Source organism: Melospiza melodia, chromosome 11 (genome assembly GCF_035770615.1).
Source record: "Melospiza melodia melodia isolate bMelMel2 chromosome 11, bMelMel2.pri, whole genome shotgun sequence".
Classification (NCBI taxonomy): domain Eukaryota; kingdom Metazoa; phylum Chordata; class Aves; order Passeriformes; family Passerellidae; genus Melospiza; species Melospiza melodia.
Genome location: NC_086204.1, coordinates 28,513,890 through 28,523,947, shown reverse-complemented (window position 1 = coordinate 28,523,947; position 10,058 = coordinate 28,513,890). Strand labels below are relative to the sequence as shown.

The window sequence follows — 10,058 nt, the reverse complement described above, 5'->3', positions numbered from 1 at the left end:
GAACCCGGAAGTTTAAAACAGGATATTACAACACAGCGCAACAATTGGCAACCAATGGTTAACACCAGTGAATGCACTGAACTGGGAAACAGCTGCACTCCAAGGAGCCTGCTGAGACCTCCAGGAAGGACCTGCAGCTCCCAGGATGGGAAATCAGGAAATAAGCACAGCACCAGGAACACACAGCTCCAGCTCCAGCTCTCCTGCTGAGGAATGAGCAGAGAGCACTCTTTTCCTCTTTTCAATTTTCCCTGTAGTACAACTCACCTCTTCCTAGAGGAAACAAATTTCTCCCAGGTGGATACAGCTTCGGGCACAGCTCCTTCAGCATCAATATGGACTTTCTGGTGGCCACAGCCAATCCTGAGTCTCAGGTGGGATTGGGCTAAGGGTAGTAGAAACTCCCTGCAGCACCACATTGCAGCTGTGTCATGGAAATCAGAGAATCAAGGAACAGTTTGGCTTGAAAGGGACCTTAAAGATCAGCCCCTCTGCCATGGGCAGGGCCACCTTCCATAAAATCATGCTGCTCCAAGTCCCATCCAGCCTGGCCTTGGACACGTCCAGGGATAAAAGATATCTAGAGTATAAAATAGATCTCTGCAGCAGCAGCAGCAAGAATATTTTTTGATCTCAAAGAGTATATGGGAATTTTAATTACAAGGCTACAGGGGAGTAGAAGCTGCTTCTACCACAGCCCAGCCCCAGCGGGATGGCACAAGGAGCTGTGCTCTCACCAGGTCTGGAAGGGCTATAAAAATATGATACAGTAATTTTATATTAGAAAAGCAAAAGGTTTGTGCTAGTAAAATCCAAATCAGAAAAGCTGCAACAAAATAATCCCCTGGGGTTGTTGGAGAGCTGCTCACCTGAAGCGCAGCAGAAAGGGAACAGCAGAGTTGGAAGGGTCATGCCCGTGGCAGCTCAGTGCTGGCCCTCAGGAAGGAAGTGTTGGAACAGTGGTTTTGTGGTGGCAGGTCATGAGTTCAGCACTTCCCCTCTGCTTCTGGCAAAGATTTGTGTCTGTGTGAGCAGCATGGACGTAGTGGGGGCCAAGGAAGCAGCTGGGACAGGGCACCCTGCACCATGGACACAGCTTCTTCCTATGCCAGGCCTTTTTGGATGAGAGTTAATTAAATATGCAACTTGTAGAGAATTTCTCCATTTATGTGACCAAGCATTTGTGCTTAGAAATGCTGTCTCCTGTGTGCGTCAGTTTGGACTATAGTCACTATAGCGAAGGTTGTTCTTCTTCTTGTTTTTCTTGTTATTTGCTTCTTACCTTTCATAAGTGACTTTTCTGTGGGTACCCACATAGGCTATGGAATAGTTAACAGGAAAAGAGGATTACATCGAGTTTCATTTCCGCTGGTTTTCTCCTCTGTCCCCGGCAGTAGCGGCTTTGCTGCGGTACAAAGCAGTCCCTGTGCAGTGGCAGATTTATGCCACAGGGGAGAGTGCTCTGCACATCACATCCCTGCCACGCCGGGCACACGGGGATTCTGTCACTGAGCTGTCCTTCCGACTGATCACTTTAATCCTATTGCGTTTTTAATTATTGTGTCACAGTCACGGGCTCCCGTGTTGTGTTTTTGTCTTTGTGAAAGAGAAAACATAAAAGATACAAGGACTTTTTTTCACCTATGAAGTCTTCAGCGCCACTCGGGACCAGGCACTGGTTTCTCTCCATTTTTGTGTTCCTTCTGCTGTAGGTCTGACCTCTGGCTTGTGGCTGCAGCTTGTATTATTTGCACTGGCTTAGCAAATAAATATTGATCTCTTTCATTTCCAACTTGTGTTTCTTCATTACCTTGGAGTTTCCTCCCCTACTCCTGGAGAGAATAAATGATTGAAGTGATTTTCTTTTTCTTCTTTTTTTTTTCCTTTACTTAAATGCAATCATGCCATACCTTAAAGGCAGGAGGCATGAACTTGTTTAATTTTCAAGTGGATCCTCTCATGTCACTGCTGGTGAACACATGCATCTCCAGTGACTCATGCCTAAGTGTGCTTAAAAACCAGAGATTAAAAGAGATATTCTCAAAAACAGGCCCCTCCCCTTGAAATTCTACAGTAAAACAGACATTTGACATTTCCAGCTTCCCAAGTGTAAGGTTATGGAGAACATGTGTATGGCATCACTACAGTGGCTCTGCTGCACCTCTGTGCCTTGTCATCAGCACTGTACAATGTTCCAAACAGCCACAACTGATGGCCCCAAAACAAAGAGGAGCCCAAAACGTCCCTGACAGCAAGAGGAGGCAGCTGATGACTGCAAGGGGATGTGACAGAGCCACATGTGTTTTTGTATTGTTGTTATCTTGTTGCTATTATATTCTTAATGAGTCCATACCTTCTCGCTGGTTTCTGTTCTCTGTAGTGCAGTTCCTCATGGTTTCACAAGGGCTCCTCCTGGGCTCTCAACGCACCCCTTTTATCCCAGCTACCTTTACGAGCCACAGCTGCTGCCCAACTAAGGACTTCGCACTGGGCTCATTTAGAATAGCTAGGACCCACTTATCTAACACATAGGACTCTCACTACATTTCAGTTGTTGTATTCTTATTGCTGTTATAACAATACATATATTCAGGCCCCCACATTTCCCCCCTTTTCTTTTAACAATTATACAATTACAATACACATACAGTCCCAGCTCTCAGGATGCCACAGCTCTCGGCTGTCTTGAACACATACAAATCCCTAGATGTTCCAAGGCTCTTTTCCTCAAAAGCCATATTCTCACAGCTTTCTGCTGTTACAGCACCTTGATTCAAAGGCAATATTATATTCTAAAGTCCCAGCTCTCTGGCGGATACAGCTCTCGGCTGTCCTCTCTTCATATCGGGGGGATCCATTTCTTCCCTCGATGTTCCTTGTGGCTGCCTGTTCTCCATCACGTCGGGGTCACCAGTTGTTATTATATTGTTGTTATCTTGTTGTTATTATATTCCTAAAGAGTCCATACCTTCTTGCTGGTTTCTGTTCTCTGTAGTGCAGTTCCTCATGGTTTCACAAGGGCTCCTCCTGGGCTCTCAACGCACCCCTTTTATCCCAGCTATCTTTACGAGCCACAGCTGCTGCCCAACTAAGGACTTTGCAGCTGTGACTCATTTAGAATAGCTAGGACCCACTTATCTAACACATAGGACTCTCAATACATTTCAGTTGTTATATTCTTATTGCTGTTATAACAATACATATATTCAGGCCCCCACACACATGGTGCAGGGGCAAAGTGCTGCTGCTCCCTGCTTCTTTCACAGTAAAACACAACAGACACATCAAAGTTCCACATGGCCCATGTGCATGAACTCCTCCCTAACCCAGAGCTGCTCCTGGGTGGGAAAATGCAGCCCATTCTGCTGCCAGCTCCCAGCAAAGGGCCCCAGCCTGCAGAGCTGGGCATCAGCATCAGCTTCTCAGCACCTTCACCAGCTCTGTGGGGCTTTGGGAGCAGCTTCCCCGTGACCCAAAGGACAAAGCAGGTGGGGAGGGATGGCTGGAGAGCTCAGGGCATGGCCAGAGCCAGCTGCTCTACCTGCACTGCTCTGGTGGAGATCAGAAAATGTTGGTGCTCAGGAAGTGCCGAGTTCCGGGACAGCTGTTCACTCCCAGCCCACGTCACCCAGACACGGAAACATGAAACGCACTCAGATGGGTTGGGAGAGATTGTGCAACCTTATCTCGGTGTGCCCTGAGACCAGGGGCTTGGCCAGGACTCCTCATACCAGGAAGGGAGCTGCTGTAAACAAGGAAAGCACGAGGCTCTCGGAGCAGCTGCAGACTCCCTGAGAAGCTGAAACTGGGACGTAGCACGGTGAGGACACCTGGGAAGGAGGGAGCAGGGTCATCCTGGGGGATGGGTTTGTGGGAGCTGCATGCTCAAACTGCCAGGTTTTAATCTAAATACCACAAGGCTCATTTCTGTCCTTTAGACAAGGGCATGGAGCACTGGGGTTTAGTCAAGTACTGAAAGGAGTCTGGAGGGGACGGGGAATGCTGATGGTGTTCTGGTTCATGGTGCATTTGTTTTAAATCAGATGAGAGGGAATGTTTCAGTTTAATCAAGAAGGGTTTAATCCTATCTGAAAGCTGGGAAAGCCGGAGTGTGAATGTAGCCCCAAGAGCAGGCTGCAAAAGCCACTCCTTACTGTCCTGTGTTTGCACCCACAGCTGTGCCAGCACATCACCCATCTCCCCCTGGACCTGGGGGGCTCAGTGGTGCCCTGTGAGCTCAACCTGCCTGACCTGCTGTGGGACACGTCCCTGCAGAGCCCCAGCATCCAGCCATGCTGCACTTCCTCTGGGACAGCGTCTCCCTCCAGACATTCCTCATCTTTCTCTTCATCTTCCTGCTCATCGCAGACTACATGAAGAACAGAAATCCAAAGAATTTCCCTCCCACCCCCCTCCGCCTGCCCTTTTTGGGGCACCTCTACCTCGTAGACTTCAAAGATCCTGTGGGTGGAGTGCAGAGGGTACGTGGGTGGAGAGCAGCAAGGGGAAGGGATGGAGGGATTGCAGCTACACCTCCCCAGCCATGCAGGGAAAGGGATAACCCAAACCCCACAGGTAGTGGAGGCAGGCAGGACGTTTGTCCTCATTGCTGACATTTACCTGAGTCCAAGCAGGGTGACGAGTGTGGAGTGATTCCATGGGCAAAGGTCACAGCACGATCCCACAGGTGCAGTCACAGATGTACAAACCCAACAGGTCTGAGGGGGGGCTGGAATGGGGTGAAACAAAAACTGGAAAAACATAGGACTGAAAAATCAAACGTGGTGAGGTTTGCTTGATTTATGGCCAATTAACATAATCCCAATCACCGATTTAGGAAAATAGGAAAAAAAAACTTGCCCTCAGGCAGAGTGCACACATTCTGTCTCCCCTCCACTCTTCATTTATTCTTACCCATGTCCCCTGACAGGGTGTCCTGTTTTCACCAGGAACATCCATTGAAAATGAAAACCCCTTTTGTTCATGTCCCCTCCCAGCTAACTAAAAGATATGGTGACATCATCGGCATGCACATGGGTGGCATGAAGACAGTGTTGGTAAGTGGGATGCGGCTGGTGAAGGAAGTGCTTGTAAACCAAGGGGACAAGTTCCTGGAACGCCCTGACCTTCCCTTCGATGAGCAGATGTTCAACAAGATTGGTGAGTTACCCCTCAATTCATGCCTCAGCTGTAAGGTCCAAGCTGGACCCTGCAGAGGTTTGAGTCAGCTGGAGACAAGGCAGAGCCTTGGAGCTTTTCTCCCTCAGTGGGAGATCAGGTTTGGCTCACAGGGGTGTCCTGCCAGGACTGGTCTTCTCCACCGGGCACCTGTGGAAGGCACAGAGGAAGTTCACCTTGACCACGCTCCGGAACTTCGGCCTGGGGAAGAGGAGCCTGGAGGAGCGCATCCAGGAGGAGTGCGGATACCTGGTGGATGTGTTTAGGGATGAACAGGGTGAGTGCATCCAGGAAGAGTGCAGATGCCTGGTGGATGTGTTTAGGGATGAACAGGGTGAGTGCATCCAGGAGGAGTGCAGATGCCTGGTGGATGTGTTTAGGGATGAACAGGGTGCGTGCATCCAGGAGGAGTGGAGACACCTCGTGGATGTGTTCAGGGATGGACAGGGTGAGTGCTCTGGCCCTCAGAAGCTGTGAGGGCAGGAGCTGGTAGGGCCTGTTATAATGTCACTGCATGCTGAAAAATACCACACCTTGCAGGCGATGCTACAACATTGCCAGCATCCCTGCTCCTTCCTACAGGTGCTTTGCCTTCCAACTGGCTGGGGAATGCACCCACAGCATTATTCACAGCCCACCTTCTGTCTACTCCTCTCTGGGAAATACTGCATGTGCATAAATGCTGATGTTTCCAATGAATTCCAATGACATCCTGCAGACCCTGTTTTCAGAAGCAAACAAACATCGCCATAAGCTGATTGAACTGGGACCACTGGGGTTGTCCTGCCAAGCTTGGCCAGCTCATAGGGTCAGCCAGGTACCCCAGGAAAGCACTGACATCGGACAGAGCCCATTAGGGGCCACTCATTACATTCATATTTCTTGACTGCTTTACCTCTGACATGTGTTTTCTTCTTTTCTGAGAAGAGTGGAAGAGAACTGATCTTTCTCTTCTCCAGGGAATCCTTTCAACCCTCAGTTGAAAATCACTAATGCTGTTGCAAACGTCATCTGCTCCCTCATCTTTGGCAATCGGTTTGACTACCACGATGAGGATTTCCAAAGACTGCTGAAGCTGATGAATGAAATGACTGCCCTCAATGGAGCTGTCTCAAGCCAGGTACAGCCCTCCGGCCACCAACTCAGGGCATAGTTTCTTCTCTGGAGTCAAACTTAAGTCACAGGGTTGTCATCACCAGAGCTGTCAATCCCTGATCACTTGCACAGGGTAGATTTGCCTGTCACTTCTTTCTGCGTTAAGTTGTACCCAGCTCACACTGCTCTTTCTCATCCAAAATCACTTTTCCTGCCCTCTGATTGCCAACCTGCCTGCTGAAATAGTGAGTAACACACAAGTTACCCCATAATGAGAATTCTGCTCTTCTGGAGCTGAGCTGTTTGCACCAGCTCCAGAAATTCAGCAAGAGCAATCGCAGGCTGAAGTCTTGATGTCAGAAGCGTTTTTAAAGTCCTTTATTCAACTTGTCTTTCTCCTTTTGTATTCCAAGCTGTACAACAATTTCCCATCTATAATGAAGTACTTACCTGGAGCCCACCAAACAATTTTTAAACACTGGAGGGTTTTGCAAAAATTTATGCAAGAGCAGATCAACAAACACAAGGAGGACTGGAACCCCTCAGAGAGCCGGGACTACATTGACAGCTACCTGCTGGAGATCTCCAAGGTCAGCAGTGGGGAGAAAACCCTCCTGGAGTGGGGCTTAGAACCAGAGGGGATGGGAAATGAGCCCCAATTTGCTGAGCTGCCTGTGTAGCCCTTTATGAGCTCAGGACAGAGGCCAGGTTCAACCATACATCAGCAGGATGGGGATGCGAGGGGTCAGCAGCATCTGCCAAAATCCTTGGGGTGGTCTGGACCAAGCCTGGTGCCAGGACAGCCTCACTCTTCCTGTGACACTAACACTCCTTCTCCTGAAGGACCACGACAGTAACACCTTCCAGGAGGAGCACCTCATGGCCTGTGCACTTGACCTGATGTTTGCTGGGACTGAGACCACGTCCTCAACGCTCCGCTGGGCGTTGCTCTTTATGGCCGTACATCCAGAAATTCAAGGTACAATTAGCAAAAACATATTTTGCCTTGCTTTTATCCCTCAAAGCTCTGTGAGAGACCCGTTGGGAGCGTCCACACACTCCCATAAGAGGTCTCTTGGTAGACCCTTACAGCAATATCCTCGTATTGTTGCAAGGGTTTTTCCCTGGGCTCATTCCTGCTCTTTCCCAGCCCGGGTGCAAGCCGAGATCGATGCGGTCATCGGCGAGGCACGGCCCCCAGCCCTGGAGGACAGGAACAAGCTGCACTACACCAACGCTGTCATCCACGAAGTGCAGAGGAAAGGCAACGTTATCCCTTTCAATGTGCCCAGAATGGCATCAGAGGACACCTACGTGGATGGATACTACATCCCAAAGGTAAACTCCAGAGTGCTGGGAAGTGCTGGCACTCCAGGGACACTCTCAGCTCCCCAGGCACGGTGCCAAGGCCAGGCCCCTCCTGTGCAGACACTGTCCCTGCCCTGTCCAGAGTTCACTCCTGCTCAACATGGATTTTGCCATCCAATGTTCTCCAGCTCCCTGATTAGTGCCCCACCCCAAACATGCTTTCAACAGCCCCCAGCTCTTAGAGGAACTTTAGCCCAAGATTGCAACAGATAAAAATGATGCTGACGAGGGAAAATGCAGTTACGTAACTGCACCTCCAAACAGAGAAGAAGAAGAAAATCTGGGCTTGCAGTGGGGAGTTGCACAAATAATTTCTGTAGAATTTGACTAAGGATGTTCTTCATGGAGAAGATAAAACTGGAAGATAAAACTGCCCCTCCTGCTCTCAGTGCAAGAGAAGTGTGATTTATTTTTCTTTTTTCCTCTTAGGGCACTGTTATAACGACAAATTTAACCTCTCTGCTGTTTGACAAGAATGAGTGGAAAACCCCTGATACTTTTAACCCTGAGAATTTTCTGAAGGATGGGAAGTTCTGGAAAAATGAGTGTTTTCTACCATTTTCTACAGGTAAGATTTGCTGAATTATGGTGCTCGTGGGCTTGGGTTTCCAACTGCAGGGTGGAGACAGAGAGGAAAACAGCAATGGCAAGGGCCAATGCACCCTGGAGGTGCTGCTCAAAATGCTCCCATTGCCTCCACAAAACACCACATGCACAGAAGAGAAACGAGGAGGAGTAAAAAACCATGTAAATTCCAGAGATCTTAGGAACATCTTCAATGAGGCCATTGCACTGCTCCCCATGGCTGAGCTCACCAGGGGCCTCACTGTGGCCACCACAGGGTTCCCCAGGCAGCAGCTTCCATGGGGAAGTTGCTTTTAGCCCCTGACTTTACACCAGCACCAACATCTCTTGTGGTAGCTCTCCTGGGCGAGCTCTCCCAGCATGGGCACATCCAGGTAATGTGTGTGTGTAAAAAGTCATGCATCTGGGGGCAGACCATGCTGTAATGCCAAAGTATTGTTGGGAAGCTTGGTTTGGATTGAAAAACTCACCCAGCAATGGGGTAGCACAGCTGGACCACAGTCCTAAGGGCAGGCAGAAGCATTTTCAGCAGCAAGAGCACACTCTGAGGATGCTGTGGGTTCTGTCTCCACAGGGAAGCGTTCCTGCCTGGGTGAGCTGCTGGCCCGTTCCGAGCTCTTCCTCTTCTTCACCTCCCTGCTCCAGAAATTCACCTTCCAGGCACCCCCAGACACCACGCTCAGCCTCCAGTCCATTCTGGGCATCACAAATGCCCCACAGCCCTACAAGATCTGTGCTGTGCCTCGCTAGGGGAGCCTTGGCCATCCTCCTCACATGGAGAATCCTTTGTCAGGGCTGCTGCAAACAGGCCCTTGGCAGCTCTAGCGGGAGGCTGGGTGGTTTATTTCTTTCAAAGCAATTGTAAAATCATTTTTTTCACAATTAGACCTTGCACTCTGTGTCCCATGATGGTGTGATCATGGGATCAGCCTAGGGGTTTCCAGGGCATTATTCGGCTTGTCCTATGGCACTGTAAATTAATGAGGGGCTTGGGGATTTCCTAATTTGGTGATGGATGGCCATGGTTCACCTTGGCAAAATGAGGGACACTAGAGACCACACTGTGGAGCCACTCACTGTGGCTGGGTACAGTGGGAGAGCAATACCAGCTTTTGTTTTATAACATTAACACATTAATTAATTTGACATTTCCTTAAGACGTACTTATATAAACAAAAAGTCACTATCTAACTTGTCTCATGCATAATAAATCTTTACCAAAGCATTTTTGTCATGAAGTGTTCTGCCAAGTGAAGACCAACAGAGGCAATGTCCAGCAGGGGCTGTAGGCTTTGGCCATGCCCTGTGTCTCTGTCCCTGCACTGCAGGAGGCTGGCACCGTAAAAGCAAAGGCAATTCCTGCAGAAGTGATGGAAAAAATGATTCTGGTGGCACAGCTAGAATTACAATATGCAAAATCCTCTATTTACCTGCCCAACATCATGGAGTGGCTGGTGTGTCCAAGGGCAGTGGGGTGAGCTGCAGCAACACACAATGCAGTTAAACTGCACTCAACAGTCTGAGGAGGAAGAGGCTGCCTTGGGAAATAACAGCAACAAGTTACTATTTTGAACCATCATCTACACAATGAAACAGTCCCAAGACTGGCAGCCAATGGTTAACACCATTAAATGCACTGAACTTGGAAACAGCTGCACTCCAAGGAGCCTGGTGAGACCTCCAGACAGAAGCTGCAGCTCCCAGGAGCAAGATGGGAAATCAGGAAATCAGCACAGCACCAGGAACACACACCTCCAGCTCCTGCTCTGCTGCTGAGGAAATGAGCAGAGAGCAATCTTTTCCTCTTTTCAGTTTTCCCTGGAGTACAACTC

The 10,058-nt window shown here is 49.2% G+C and overlaps 1 protein-coding gene and 1 long non-coding RNA gene across 2 annotated transcripts; one reads left to right on the top strand and one right to left on the bottom strand.

Moving 5' to 3' along the window:
* Positions 1-2,545: 2,545 nt before the first annotated feature.
* Positions 2,546-5,004, bottom strand: LOC134423307 (uncharacterized). The gene is made up of 2 exons (XR_010029048.1): positions 4,621-5,004; positions 2,546-3,830 (listed from the first exon to the last, which is right to left on the bottom strand). It is a non-coding gene; the product is annotated as an uncharacterized LOC134423307 (long non-coding RNA).
* Positions 3,685-9,751, top strand: LOC134423305 (cytochrome P450 2J2-like). Its single transcript, XM_063166220.1, has 10 exons — positions 3,685-3,820; positions 4,177-4,481; positions 4,998-5,160; positions 5,306-5,455; positions 6,138-6,298; positions 6,687-6,863; positions 7,117-7,252; positions 7,424-7,611; positions 8,071-8,209; positions 8,801-9,751. The coding sequence occupies exons 2-10, from the start codon at positions 4,293-4,295 to the stop codon at positions 8,974-8,976; spliced, it is 1,479 nt and encodes a 492-aa protein (XP_063022290.1). The 5' UTR covers positions 3,685-3,820; positions 4,177-4,292; the 3' UTR covers positions 8,977-9,751.
* Positions 9,752-10,058: the final 307 nt, after the last annotated feature.

Bases quoted from the DNA above. Each gene is read 5' to 3' on its own strand.
- LOC134423305 (XM_063166220.1), top strand. From the start codon at position 4,293: ATGCTGCACTTCCTCTGGGACAGCGTCTCCCTCCAGACATTCCTCATC. The intron at 4,482-4,997 runs GTACGTGGGTGG...GTCCCCTCCCAG, and splicing joins CTGTGGGTGGAGTGCAGAGG to CTAACTAAAAGATATGGTGA. The intron at 7,253-7,423 runs GTACAATTAGCA...GCTCTTTCCCAG, and splicing joins CGTACATCCAGAAATTCAAG to CCCGGGTGCAAGCCGAGATC.